The sequence below is a fragment of the Microtus oregoni genome, unplaced genomic scaffold (genome assembly GCF_018167655.1).
Source record: "Microtus oregoni isolate MIOR12 unplaced genomic scaffold, Mior012 000046F_ref0000063, whole genome shotgun sequence".
NCBI classification, from domain to species: domain Eukaryota; kingdom Metazoa; phylum Chordata; class Mammalia; order Rodentia; family Cricetidae; genus Microtus; species Microtus oregoni.
Window position 1 is genome coordinate 16,015,100 of NW_024543220.1, and position 14,254 is coordinate 16,029,353.

General features: G+C 54.0%; 1 protein-coding gene across 1 annotated transcript in view; it reads left to right on the plus strand.

Annotated features, from left to right (window-relative positions):
* The first annotated feature begins 1,057 nt into the window (after positions 1-1,057).
* The window catches only part of Glp1r (glucagon like peptide 1 receptor), a 35,030-nt gene continuing 21,833 nt past the window's right edge, over positions 1,058-14,254 (plus strand). Inside the window, exons 1-3 of the mRNA XM_041634961.1 lie at positions 1,058-1,185; positions 7,929-8,025; positions 9,046-9,153. Coding sequence (XP_041490895.1) covers positions 1,108-1,185; positions 7,929-8,025; positions 9,046-9,153 — 283 coding nt within the window. The 5' untranslated portion in view covers positions 1,058-1,107. The remainder of the gene's footprint in view (positions 1,186-7,928; positions 8,026-9,045; positions 9,154-14,254) is intronic.

Below are 14,254 nucleotides of genomic sequence, written 5' to 3' on the forward strand. Positions count from 1 at the left end.
CCCTCAGGCCGTTGAGAAGTTCTGTGTTCTCCAAGAGGTACCGCTATGCTCAGTATCTCCCTTTCCTTCCAGAATGGTCCAGACTAGCCCCTGGCAGGTCCAGGACGAGGTAGAGCCATACTCAACTTTTCTTCTTGGGAAGGGGTGTCCTCTTGTCCTTGTTTCCTCAGGAGGGTTAGGTGAACCCTCTGGGCTTGCCTGGTCATGAGTTGAATTCAACCCACCCGTCCTGTAGGCACGGGCAAAGGCAGGGAAAAAGACAGACACGAGTCTGCACAAAGCAGGAAGACAGTGATGTGCACACGGAATGCCAGTCAGGACGCTCACCAGCCCACCTGCGCAATGGGTATAGTAAGTAGGCCCAGAGGCTGCAAAGGCCAGGCAGGGAACATTCGGAAAGTTCTAGAAAGACAGACCTCCAGCCTCAATTCTCTCCATCCTGCAATTTCTAAAGTTTCCAGATAGAAGGGAACCCGAGGACCCTGCTTGGATCTTCTCCCAATCCCCACAGCCTTGACTCCCAGGCCTGCCCATAAGGCTGCGCTTGGGATGAGGAGGGGACTGGGGTTAGTAGGTGGCTCCACTCGGTGGATCTTTCTTTCCCAGTCGCTAGCAGCCAGTGGGATACTCTTTCCAGGAGAAATCTGGTACACATAGTGACCTTGTACCAATCCTACACTTTTTCCAGCCTCAGTTTCCTTTCCGAAACACCGACTTGGTGGGGGCGTGGCTTTCCTTAGTTGAGGGGGAGCCTGCAAGAGATGGGGTGCGGGGGTGGGAGGCGGGCCCCACTGGTCGCAGAGAGCTGCCCAGGCGCAAGCACCGCGGGCGCTCAGAGCTGGTGGCTCTGCTCCTGCGGTTCCTAAACCTGAGTGGTGCCTGCAGGGAGCGCAGCGGCAGGCACCTCCTGGCCCGGGACATTGGTGGCTTGTCTGGCCCCCCGGCCTGCAGAGACCCGGGCGGAAGACGTCTGGGACCCCGCCCGGTCCCTCCCGCGGGCAGGCGGGGCGGCCCCACATCGGACTCCTCCCCCGCAGCCGGGCAGGGATCAGTCGCGGCGCGCGGTTCCGCAGGTGGCAGCTATGGTCCAGTCCTGAGCGCCCCGCCATGGCCGGCGCCCCCAGCCTACTGCGCCTGGCGCTCCTGCTGCTCGGGGCGGTGGGCAGGGCCGGTCCCCGCCCCCAGGTGAGCCCCCGGGACCCCGGCGACAAACGGGAGGGCGATGCTGCGGTGTTCTGCGGGCGCTGGGGCTAGCGGAGGGGCCCTTGGACTTGAGCGAAACTCCAGGACCCCAGACAGGGGAAGTGCAAGGTTGAAGGGAGAAAGGGACTGAGGAGTTGGGAGGCCCAGGTGGGGAATGGAGACCAGGTGACTACGCTCGTCCTGACAAGATGCCCCACTTCTCGGCCACAGCTCCTCTGCCAGGGCACCAGCTGCCCCACGGTTGCCTTACTCTGACTTCTGCGACGCATCTTTGTCCTTCTTAACCACTTTTCCAACTCCTTTTTCCAAAACCTACCGGCCCTCTGCCTTCCTTCTGTACCCAGGCCCCCTGTGGTGCCTCCCCCTACACTCGGGTTCTCTGTTCTCTTGTGTGTGTGTGTGGGGGGGGGGGGGGGGTTGCCCAGGAATCTCTGGAGGGCTGAAAAGGCCTGGTTGTGGAAATCTAGCTCCTTCCCCCCATTCTTGACCCCTCGTTACAGTCTTTGACTCATAGCCCCAGGGACCCTGCCAGTGGCAGCTTGTTGTCCTTCCTGATGACCTCCCAGGTGGCACTGGATTGCCACCCCCACCTCAGCCTCTGCAGCAAGCATGCAGCAGGTTCCCTGTGCCTTCCGAGTCACCCAGGCTCCACTAACACCCATTCCAGGCCTCCTTTGATTAATAACCCACCAGAAAGCATACTGGGACGCATAGGAACATCCTACCTCCTTGATGTCCCCAAAGAATAGGTTGCAGTTGGACTCTTGAGGACTCTTCTCGGGCTCTTTCTCTGTCCTGTCTGTTCGTCCTGCCCCAGGCCCTTGCCCTGCCTGGGCGTGATGGTCAGCTGCTTGAGGGGAGGGTGGTTGTTCAGAAGTGCCAGGACACCCCGGAGCAGAAGAGGGCCAGGCCTGTGCAGTGTCCTGTATAATGAATACTTTGCCCATCATCTGTGTCCACAGCCAAACCTAAAGGACTGAAACCTTTAGGGAGTGGGTCATAGGCTTGAACTTGGTCTGAAACAGGAGAGGGGCAAACTTTACCTTGGCTGAGAATCCAGTTGTGAGCAGATGTGCCTTCCCAGGAAGATGCCAGCACTGTTTCAGCCCTCAAGTCCCTTTCCAGCTGAATCCTCTCCCTTCTTCCCCCTGTTCTCCAGGGCCAGCTGATCCCAAGAGACACCTTCCCCAGGCCCTGGCACCGTCCTCACGGTTCCCCCACAGGCCATGGCTTTCCTGGTGACATTGGGATCTTTCCAGTGCCACAACTGCAGATCCACTGCTGAGTTCCCTCTTGGGAGCCTGGAAAGTGGGGGAGCAGGGAGCTTCCTGCTCCAAGGCTGCTGCAGGCCAAGTTTGAAGATCAGATTGGGGATAAAGGAGCAGAGAGGGCCAAACTTGGGGCCTGCCCATCTTCTCCCCTAAACCCTCTTGCCCAGAAGTGTTAGGCTCCCTGAACCTCCTTACATCGTGTTACTTTGCAGCCCTGGTTCATAGCAGCACCTGGGTGGCAGAAAAATCAGGCAGCCAGCGAAGAGGCATGCTGGTGCTTTGGATGGGGCGCCCTTGCTATGGGGGCACTGACATCTCCCACTGCAGCAGAGGGCCGGGGTGGCAGGCTGCTTTGAGGTTAGATTGCAATCATTCCAACACGACCTCATGAACACACAGGAGACTTGAAAGGAAACCTTGTGGTTTACTTTCTGTCGGTGAGGTCAGCAAGATTAGAATGTCTCCCTTCATGTCATTCATGGCGAGGTGAGTGCTTAGAAACAGGGTTCCCTAGGCGATATGGTCCAGCAGCTTAGGAACAGGGAAACAAAGCTTATAGGCCCCAGCTCTGGGCTCACACCTTCCTCCTGGGGGCGGGGGGGGGGCAGGAAGGATGAGGGAGCAGGTCTGGCGAGGCCAGAAGTTACACTTCCTTGTAAGATGAGGGATGGCTGACCTGAGTTCTGAAAAATGTGACCTGGGCTACTTGAGCATGGTTTCTAGGAAGGACCACTCTTCTTCCTTGTTCCTTTCTACCCAGGGACCCTCCACAGGGGAGCTGGGCTACTGAAAAGATGGGCAGAACTTTGACACTTGAAGTTCCAACCAGATGCAGCTGGGTTCTGGTGTCAGCCCTAATCTTAGCTCTTCAGCAGGACCCTTGATGATCCCAAACCCCAGTTTTCTTATCGGCAAGACAGGGACCGCAGGATCTTTTATTGGGGGGATGGAGGGACACGAGGGGAGTAAAGCATTGAAATGGCAGCTTGAGGCCTCTGGGAGAGCTGTCTGTTGGAACCTGGCCTTTCCCCAGGCTGGAGAAATAGAGCCTGGAGCAGGATTGTTGGAAGCCCCTGGCCTCTGCACTCCAGCAAAGGGGAGTGGAGGCTGAGGCTAAGGCTTGACCTGAGTGGACTTTGTCCCTGGTTGGGCTTCCTTCCAGACAGGGACCCGGCATAGGGCCGGCCAGGAGCAGCCATGAAACCACAACACATCCTGTCCTCCAGTGCCTGGTCTGAGGAAAAGCAGGTCCTTCATTTACTGCACCTGTCCTTTGGTGAATTTCTGTGTGTGTGTGTATGTGTGTGTGTGTGTGTGTGTGTGAGAGAGAGAGAGAGAGAGAGAGAAACAGAGAGAGAGAGAGACAGAGAGAGACAGAGAGAGAGAGAGACAGAGAGAGAGACAGAGAGACAGAGATGCATATGAGGAAGAGATAGATTGGGAGATAGGTATGCAAGGTGTACAAGCCCGTTTTTCAGTGTGTTTGTTCGGGACAGCCTGGATGAGAGTCACCATATATACAGTAACACATCAGCATATAGTCACATGTCCGCGAGAGGGGGGAGGGTATTCTGCCTGTTATACTGTGCTTTGGGGAGGGTATGGGATTGCTAAGCCAGCCTGATGAATGAGTGGGATCTTCTGATGTGTGTCCATGTAGGAGAGAGGTACTGTGCTTGTGCCAGTGTTTATGTGTGTGATTGCGTGGGTCAGGTGTGTGTGCATGTGTGTTGGTCAGTGTTTCAGCATGTGCCTATGCGCCTGGAAGTCTGTGTGTGATGTTGTGGGAATAGAAGACTCCATGTCGGGGTCTCAGCACTGGGAACGTCCCTGAGGGTTTGTGGGGTATTGGCGTGTGACAGTGTATCTCTGAGAAGGTACCTGAGTCTGAGAGACGATGCCTGCAGCTTGCCTTGTTCTGCCGCTTTCCTCAGCTACCTCAGGAAGGACCTTAAGGAAACAAAACATGGACACAAAAATTCAGGGCTCAGCAAATGGAAGCGTGATCTAGGCTCTGAGAGGGACCAGAAGAAAAGTGTGCCATCCCAGGAGGAAATGGCAGAGAATCTGCAGGGCTAAACCTTGGGGGCGTTAGCTCTCTTTGCTCCTTCTGAGGGCCCCAACTCTCTCCTTCCTCTTCAGTGGTCAGGTGAGACTGAGCCCTCTTTTCTCCTACACCTCAACCCAAATGGTTCCCAGCAAAGGAGAAGCCCTGGTGCACACGCTCATGCTGAGCCTGCGGCGTTGAGGCGGGTGCCCTGTGCCAGGGTGCAGGCTGTGGACAGAGCAGATGGCAAGCACCGTCTGCAGGCTCTGAGCTCCTTGGTGTTCCGTTCTGTATCTCTTGCTACTTCTCCTAGGGACGCCCCCTCCTGACTGTCCCTTCCACCTGGGCATCAGTCCACCTTTTTTTTCAAGTACTCCAAAAGTGCTGGTCCTTGGAAATACTAGCATGTCCTGACCCCTGAGGCTCCCGACCTGTTGTCCTAACCAGCGTCCCTGCCCTGGGACAGCCATGTTAGTTTCTCCCTTCTAGGAATTTATTGAATTTAGAAGGAAAACCCCCAGATTCAGGAAGCCAGGTTTGGGGTTCCCGCCTGTCTTCTACACCCTGGAATCCTCAGGACCAGCCTCTTCCATGTGCCAGGGGCCATTGTTAACAGCAGCTTAGCTGTCACGGCCCTTGACACATGGACTCTTGTTGCTCCTTTTCACACAAGCAAGCTGAGGCTAGAAGCTTAAATATGTGCAGGGTCACAGACCTGAATAATGGGAGAGCTGGAGGACTCCCAAACTAGAGCTACTCACTGTCCACTGTCCTCTTTGTCTCCTGGGCTCCAGGGCCTGTTGCACCCAGTAGCTCCAGACTCAACCAGGCTTATCCCAGATCCTATCTCGACTACCATTCTCTTTGCCCAGGAATTGCCCTGGTCATCTCTGTGGGCGGGACTCTCAGGACAGGGTCTGCCTACCATCTTCTCTATACACCATCATCTACAATGGACACTCTATGACTTCGGGGGGCGTTGCACGAGTAATAAAAGTTCAGATACAGATGTTGACATTCAACCTGAAAACCAGAAAAGCAAAGCAGCCAGCCACTGACTCATACCTCGATTTCAGTCTTAAAATGGCGATCCTGCCTCCAGGAATCTCAGAATGAGACTGAGAGCTGTCTCCTCCTGTTTTGTAATCCTATCTAGTTCTGGGATTAAGGGCATGCATCACTACTGCCTGGTTTCTATAGCAAACTAGTGTGGCTACTGGGATTAAAAATGTGTCTTATCACTACCTGGTCATTACTTGGTCTCTAAGTCTGGCCAGTATAGTATGGCTGTTTTACTTTTCTGATCTTCAGGCAAGCTTTATTTATTAAAATACAAATGAAATGCCACTATGGGGGCAGGGGGAGGTGAATCAAAGTCCTGTCCTAACAGAGCCCCGGTCTAAAGTGAAGTTTCATGTCTTCCCTCCGCTCCTAGTCATTGTCCAAGTCAAAGCCTCTTTGCAGGTCTCATGGCGGCTGCCCATCAAGGTCCTGTTTCCAGCTGCCAGCCCTTCCTCTCCACTGGGAGATCCTGGTTCCTTGGGTCTCCTCTCACTCCCTGGTTAGGCACACCTGCTGCCCCAGTTCCCAGCAATGACCCTGCTTTCTGCCACTTCTACTAAGAGCAGACATTGTGGGATTCCTCCCCTTGTTGCCTGCCCTCACCTCAAGGCGCCACTGCCTTGAGGACAATGAGAACAGAGGAGGAGGGAAATAGGAAAGGCCGTGGGGGAGGTGGCCCCAGTCCACCGTGATTTAGTCCGATCACTCTGCCACCCCTCAGCAGTGGCTTCAGTCACAAACCACCTTTGCTGTTGGCACATTCAATTTCCTTTTTTCTTTTCTTTTCTCCAAACAAATGCTGCTGACCTTTGCTCCTAGAAGAGCATGTCCATCAGGGCAGGATCACCAGCACACTTCCCCCAGAGATGCTGGTGGCATTCAGAGCAAGCTTGACCTCCTCCTGTTTCTGGAACTTTCCGTGTCACTAGGAACAAGCACATGTCACTGTGTGTTGTTTTGTGGTGATGTCATAGGAACTAGGACTCTGCTCAAACCAGGGCAAGCTCACCCAGACATCTGATCTGTTGTGTGTGTGTCGGGGGTGGAGGGTGTGGGGGTGGAGGTGCACTGGAGTTTTGGGGGTCAGGCACCTGAAAATCAGCCATTTCATGTCAGCACCTGTGTGCATATCTTGTGGTTTCAGAAAGTGAACTTCTGGGCTGGAGAGAAGGCTCATTGGGTGTTTCCCGGCAAGTCTGACAATGAGTTTGGTCCCCAGAATCCCACATGGTTGGAAGGAGAGAACCAACTCCCACTGGCTGCCCTCTGACCCCCACATTCACGATGCACACGTGTGTTCTTTGTGTGCACCCATACACATGCGTGCACTCATATGCAAATTTAATTGTGTATAAATCCTAGCTTTAATGCAAGGGGCTTTTTGTTCATCTTGACATCTATCACTTCTAAATGGGTAATATTTATAATCTGTAAGGCTAATTGTGAAAAAAATTAAAAGGCACTTCAGCTCAAGGCTGGCTAAAAGGGACAGCCAGAAATATGCGGGGGGTGGGGAGGCGTGCTCAGTGGAGAGGGTCTGTTGGAGCTCAAAAACCAGTGCTGTTGAACTTATTTAGGTTCTATCCCTCTGTTGCAGGCAGGAGGACATCTCCCAGTGCAGGCACAACTTCAGGGTTCTGGACCTTTCTGTCTCCACCCTTCCCTTAGCACCCCTTATCCTCCTGAGGCTTAGAAGCCAGGCTGCACATCAGATCTGCATCGTGTTAGACTCTGGGGTATGGGAGGGTCTGTGGCCCTCCTATGGCCGGCCGCCGTTAAGTCTGGCAGGGGGAGTGGGTGATAATTTTGTCTCTTTATAAGTCCTCAGAGTGATTACATCCTGCGTCCTCGGGTGTCCTACATCCCTGGGTGTTGCAGGTTAGCCACTGAGCTAGGTGGCTCTGTGTACCAGCCTTAGCTCTGCTTCCCGAGATGCTGTGTGCTTTTGATGGAGTCTTTTCTTGACTCTCCTGGAATGGTCGGAAGCAAGACAGCTCCTGCATGACCAAACATCACGAGAGGAGGAGCCCCGGGCTATGATGCAGCCCCGTCCCTCAGGAAGTCTCTCCTTGCTGAGGGTAGATGAAGGGCAGATGGGACCACGAATGAGTCACAGTCTCCCTCTGCCCTGTCCTTCACCCCACCTCCTTAAGAATTGATCCTTTAGACACTTGCTGGGGACTTCTACACGTCAGCCTTGCACGGTCCCCTGGGTCCTCAAAGTGGCAGTCACCGGTGGGCTTCGGTCCCCTGGAGATTAAGAAGCCAAGAGACTGGGAGGAGGTAACTAGGACTGGAAGGGGCTGCTGGAGCCACGGGGCCTCCATTTCTGCTTCTCCTCTTAGGGCGCCACTGTGTCCCTCTCGGAGACAGTGCAGAAATGGCGGGAGTACCGACGCCAGTGCCAGCGATTCCTCACTGAAGCACCACCTCTGGCCACAGGTGAGTCCGGGCGAGCCCTCACGCCTGTACCCTGCACTCCGTACAGCTCCGGGCACGCTTTGATGATCAAGTCCATAGCTGGTGTCCCTTGTCTCTCTCTAATGCGTCTGCCTGGGCCTCTCTCCTGGTGACCATACCGTGTCTTCAAGGAAGTGCCTTCCTGCCCCCTTCCCACCAGTTTTCCTGCAGGCAGCTTTGCGGGTACTATTTTCTTGCTGTCTTTTACCTCTCGAGCAGAGACCCCTCTTTCCATTGTGTGTGCTCCTCTGCCCCTCCTTAACTGTGTATATAGATTGAAAGCCCAACAGACACATCTATTCAAGCACATCTTTGTCTTTTTGAGACAAGATGCCATGTAGCCCAGGCTAGCTTCCAGCTTACTGTGTAGCCCTGAATGCCTTTTAACTTCCTTAGCCTCTACCTCCCAAGCATCGGCATACCCTGCCCGTGGACTACTACATCTGGCTTATGCCGTGTTGAAGACTGAACCCAGGGTCTTATGCATGTTAGACACACATTCTGCCAACTGAGCCAGCAGGAGTAAATCTTTTGGGGAGTTTCTAGGGTGGTTTAAAGATAGTTGGAGCTAGCTGGACTTGGGTCAAATCCTGATCATCAAGCAACCTGGGGAAGGTTTCCCTCCCATCTGTGAAGAACAGCTCACAAATGGCTGATAGGAGATGTCTGTTGAGCCCCTACTGTAGTCCTTCTACGTAACACATTATAACAAAGCTCTGTGGATCAGGGGTGCCTGCATTCCACCAAGGACATAGAGTTGTTAAGGAACTTGCTTAAGGTCCTGTCCCTGATGAGTAACAGGGTCCTTCCTTGGTCCCTGCCCCGTGGAGAGGGTGCCCTGTGTGGGGAGTGCTCCTCATCCAGTGAGCCCTGTGGGGAGAGTGCTCAGCATCCAGTGATCGTTCAGCACAAGTTGGGGGAGCAGCTTCCCATGGTTGGGGAGAAGATAGGAAGGAAGAATGGGTGACAAGGGACTCAAGGACTGCTCTGCCGCCTCTACAGGCCTCTTCTGCAACCGAACCTTTGATGACTATGCCTGCTGGCCAGACGGGCCCCCAGGGTCCTTTGTGAATGTCAGCTGCCCCTGGTACCTGCCCTGGGCCAGCAGTGGTGAGTGTCCCCTTCCCTGTTCCCAGGGCTTTGGGGCAGGATGGAACAAGGTCTCCCTTCTTCTGGGCCCAGTTCCTGTAGCCCAGAATGTCCTCAGGCCCCATGGAAGGTGGAGCACCCTTTGATGGTGGTTGGATAGCCAACATTAACAGGTGTCGGAACTGCCTGGTGTCCTGTGTCTGATGCTTGTGCAGGCAGGGGTGGGATACAGCTTAAGACAGAAATGAGACCCTTCTGACCTAGCAGTCAACAAAGGAGCCAAGGATCCGGGGGATAGGAAGAGGAAGAAGATACCCAAGGAGTGTCATTGCCTGGTATGTGTGCGTGTGTGTGTGTGTGTGTGTGTCTGTGTGTCTGTCCGTCCTAGAGTTGACACCTCAGCTCTTCCTGACTCTTTTAAAGGTTCATGGGCAATAGTGCTCAAGGGCATAGTGGGCTGGCCCCCTCAGACCTTGTCCAGCCCACTGCTGCCTCCAGGAGAGACTACACTGGGAAAAGTATGACGTGGTGGGATTCTCTTCCCACAGAGCCATCCAGAGGGCCAGGCTGCCCTTGACTGCAGTGCTAATTTACATGCCTATTGCTCCATCCCAGTTCCCATGCTAAGGGTCTGTGGGACATAATGGGGACAAGCATTATTGCTGCAAGAAGTCTCAGACACGCGCGTGTGCATGTGTGTGTGTATGTGTATGTGTGTGTATTCATTTGTGTGGAAGTACATGTTTATGCACAGGCGTGGGGTCCACAAGTACGGTCCTCCATGTAGAGACTGGAGGTCAACTTCGGGTTGCCCTTGCAGACTGTCCTCCTTGTTAACGCATCCTGGGGAATCTGCCAGTCTCAGTGTCCCCAGCACTGAGATCACGGGCATGTGCTTCTTCCATGGATGCTGTGGGACTCAGCCGAGGTTCTCGTGTCACATGGCAAACACTTTACAGACCGAACCATTTGCCCAGCCCAGCAAAAAGAGATTTCATAAGTTAATGATGGCCGGTACTTGGCGAATATCTAACCCTTCAGTCCTGGACTAACTGCTGTGGAGAATGTGCTTGCCTAGATGAGGAAACTGGAGTCCCGAGAGATTTAAGTCTCTTGTCCCAAATGAGGTAGTGACTGCTGGAATCCCGAGAACCTAGCCCTTTTCTCTTGCCTGTGAGCAAGCATAGGACTGAGGTCAGGCTTATGGAAAAGGGTCTTCTTGGAGGAGGTGGCCTGGCGGGACAGACATGAACTTCTTAGCATGAAGTACAGTCTGATGGGGCTTAGGCTGGTCTTCTAGAGAGGCTCCACCCATCTCTCCTGGGGCTACTCTAGACAAACCAGGACCTGCAAAAGGCAGGCTCCAAGTGGATCAGCCACCCTTCACTCAGAATTCCTCTACACATTGTCTGTTGACAGGCAAGACACCCATTCGATCCTGCCCATAACTCTCAGAGGCAATGAATCCCATTTTCTCTCCCATTGACGAGGAAGCTGAAGCCCAGAGATATGGCATGGCTTTTCCAAGACTCACAGCTAGCTGGGCTTAGCAGACCCGGGCATCAGTCCAGGAGGTTGGGTTAGTCTCTGCATTTCATTGTTTAATTGTTGAGCCAGGCTTCCTGGGGAGCTGGGCAGTGGCTGCACATGCATGCAGCCCTGGGTCTGGAGGCAGGTGAATGGCCTGAATGACCTCCATCCACTGGATACACATTAGTAAGGGCAAAGCCATCCTGCCCTTTCCCTCTGAGATAGGAAAGCCCCGTGGCTCTGCTTGTTGACCACTCCAGGGGCTGTGTGGTCAGGAGCAATTCCTAGACCTCTCTGTGCTCTGGTCTCTTTGCTCATTTGGGAGCTGGGATGGAGCCAAGTGATGTGGATGGGAGAGGATTGGAGATCCTTGGGGGGGGGGAACAAGTCCATTCATTTTTCCCACCCACCCTCGGTCCCTTGGCAACTTCCTGCATGGCACACACGTTCGCTGCCTCGAAGATTTGGGACCTCTGCTCGGGCATCCTGGCTGAGCCCCTAGACCCCGGGGAGCCAGGCGTGGGGCAGAGCCTATCACTCAGCACTAAGCGCCCCCAGCTCTGCCTGTCCTTGCGGCTCCATCCATCACCTTTAATTTTATTTGAGCAGGAAATAGGTCCTGGTGGTGCCCGTTTATGAGCGAACACGGTTTTATTGCTTTCTCCATGAAGATAACGGCCTCTGCACAGGCCCCCTGCCAGCCACCTTCCCTCCCTTCTTGCCAGGCTAATTTACTCCCCCCTCCTTTTTTTTGGACACCCAGATCATCAGCTCTGCCTCCCCTCTCCTATGCTGGGGACCCACAGAGACACCCACTGGACTCACACAGTGCAATCACTATACTGGAGGGGCTCCCTAACCCCACCCAGGGCTGTGGGAAATAGGAAGGGGGCACCTCTGGAGCCTTCTTAGCCCATCTCAGGGAGCAGCTGGTGGTGATACTGGGGACAGGGAGTTGACAGGCAGGCGTTGTCTCTAGCGGGCACTCTAGAAAACATGCCCAGAGGGGAAATATAAAAGCACTGGAATAGACAGAGCTGAGCACCCCCAAAGGCCCGATGAGAAAGGTAGGCTTGGGGCCAGAGGTCCCCATGATGACTGGAGTTAGGGTAAAGAGACCACCAGCAGGGTGCCCACAGGGGGCGAAGCTATGGCCAGAGCCCCAGATGCCATCAGGGTAGGGGTGAGAGAGCCATGCCCAGATTCTTTCTCCCTCCTCCTGGTGTTTTCTGCCGGTGTCGTCTCCTGTTGACCAAATCCAGAATGGAGGGCAGGAATTGTGTGGTACAACACGGAGGGAGTCAGCCTTCTGGGGTTCAGAGCGAGGCAGAGGAGTCAGTGGCCTCATTAAGAATTCAAACCAACGGGGTCTGGAGAGATGGCTCAGCGGTTAAGAGCGTTGCCTGCTCTTCCAAAGGTCCTGAGTTCAATTCCCAGCAACCGCATGGTGGCTCACAACCATCTGTAATGAGGTCTGGTGCCCTCTTCTGGCCTTCAGGCATACACGCAGAAAGAATATTGTATACATAATAAATAAATAAGTTTTTTTTTAAAAAAAAAGAATTCAAACCAATGGCCATAGCCGAGCTAAGTCCTTGTCAGGAGCAATGGCATGCTTGTGTGACATCCTCAGGGGGATTGCATAGAGTTGGAGGGGTCAGCTTTATGGCTTAAGCAGAGGCAGGTAGGGGAAATCAGAGGTGTCTTTTTCCTGGTCTGTGACATCAGGACAGGTGACATTGCGACCAGGCTGGGAGAACAGGCATAGGCAGAAGGAGGAGGGCTGATGCTCAGAGGGCACCTGGGACACGGGTCAAGATCTCAGGCCTCAGAGGTGCACAGGGTCCCTTCAATGCCGTGCGAGAGGACAAGGGTGGGAGGAAGAGTCTGGTCCACACAGGATGGAAAGGGTGAGGCTTGGAAGGTCGGCGAAGCCTTCCAGCCTCTTGGCTGCCTTGGAGCCTTTGGGCAGCCCCATTCACTCCCACAGGGACCCATGCCTTCCACATCATCCCAACCTCATTAGGCACCCCTCTCCAGGTTCCTACCTGTTTGTTAGCTTAGTTCTAATTATATGAGGGCCATAAAATGCTTTTAAAATAGGCTATCACTCAAAGTCTTAGAAACTCTTGACAGGTCACCTCCCTTCAGTAATGCTGAGCCTGGGAGCTTGGAGAGCAAGCCAGGGTTACCAAGGGGAGACTGAGGCCCAAGCTGGGTCTCACAGGGGCTCTGGCCTTGCAACGCTGGGGGAAGGGCTACCATGCACCAGGAAGTTCCTGCATGTTCTAGGAATGGGTCCCATTTTACAGATGAGGAAGCGGAGAGCCGGGGAAGTGATGTAATTCTTCCAAAGTGCCATAGCTGATTTAAGAGTGGAACCAGGTTTTACAATTGGGTCTGGACTTCTGAACCTGGCCTCTTGTTAAGCCCCGATGCTCCAAATTTCTCTCAACCCCCACCCAGAGCTGGCCCCTGCCTTTGACCCTGCCCCATCCTGTCACGTTTGGGAGGGATGCCAGCCTCGCTGACCCTCAGCATTTCCATTTGCAAAATGGGGGCCCCACGGCCCTTGCCGGCCACCTCTGTTGCCAGGGTGCAGGAGCTAATAGATTCATGAGCAGCTCTCCACCACTTTGAGTGCCCGCCGTCCACGTGGAAGGGTGGCTGTTAGCTTGATTACAGACGCCGTGGCAGCTTCCGGGAGGCGAAGTGTTTAATTGGGGGTTTTATTTCCAGCACCAGGGACTGACTTAATGAAATATGCCTGGGCCTCCTGGCATGTGGCCGCCTGGTTGTCTCCTCGTATTGACTAGACCAAGCCAAGCCTGTGGCTGTGATTGGCCAGCTCCTCACAGGCCAGATAAAGCTGGACTGATAAGCAGGGCTTTGCCCAGACCACCCACCTCCAGCCAAGAAGGGCATTTGGGGACCATGGGCTCAGCCAGTATCCAGCCGCAGCTTTTAATATTTGATGTTAATGAGGGCTAACTGACAGATGAATTTGTAGACTGTGCTTCTCTGGGACACAGTGATCTCTTGACGCTAAGCCAAGAAGGCACACATCAGTGCACACACTACCTTCCTGCCCCCAAGCTGGTCCTGAGCAGAGAGCCCAGAGCTATGCAGTCTGTCCGGGGGCCACAGTGGCATGTGTGAAAATCCAAACCCAGGGGAAAGACAGGGGAAAATGGCACCTGGCCATGGTTGACTCTTGGCACAACTCTGGCTGCTAACTTTTGGCTCCTGGAGGCGGAGAGCTGGGAGTTAGAACCCTACCTGTGTGTCTTCCTATCTGCCTAGGCTTGAGAAGGTAGATCTCTTGGCTACTCAGAGGCTTGGTGCTTTCATCTGTGAAATGGTTAACCTGGTGAGGTGCCTGTGATGTTCTAAGGTGCTGGCATACAGTAGGTATTCAAGACGTGATTCTGTGAGTAAATACAGCCTTTGGAGACAACATATGCAGTGGTATAGGGAGGAAATCTACAATTGTACAGTGCCTACTATGTGCACAGTATGTGTAGGGCTCTGTGCCTACTATGTGCACAGTGCATGTAGGATGCAGTGTCTCCTGTGTGCACAGTGCATACAG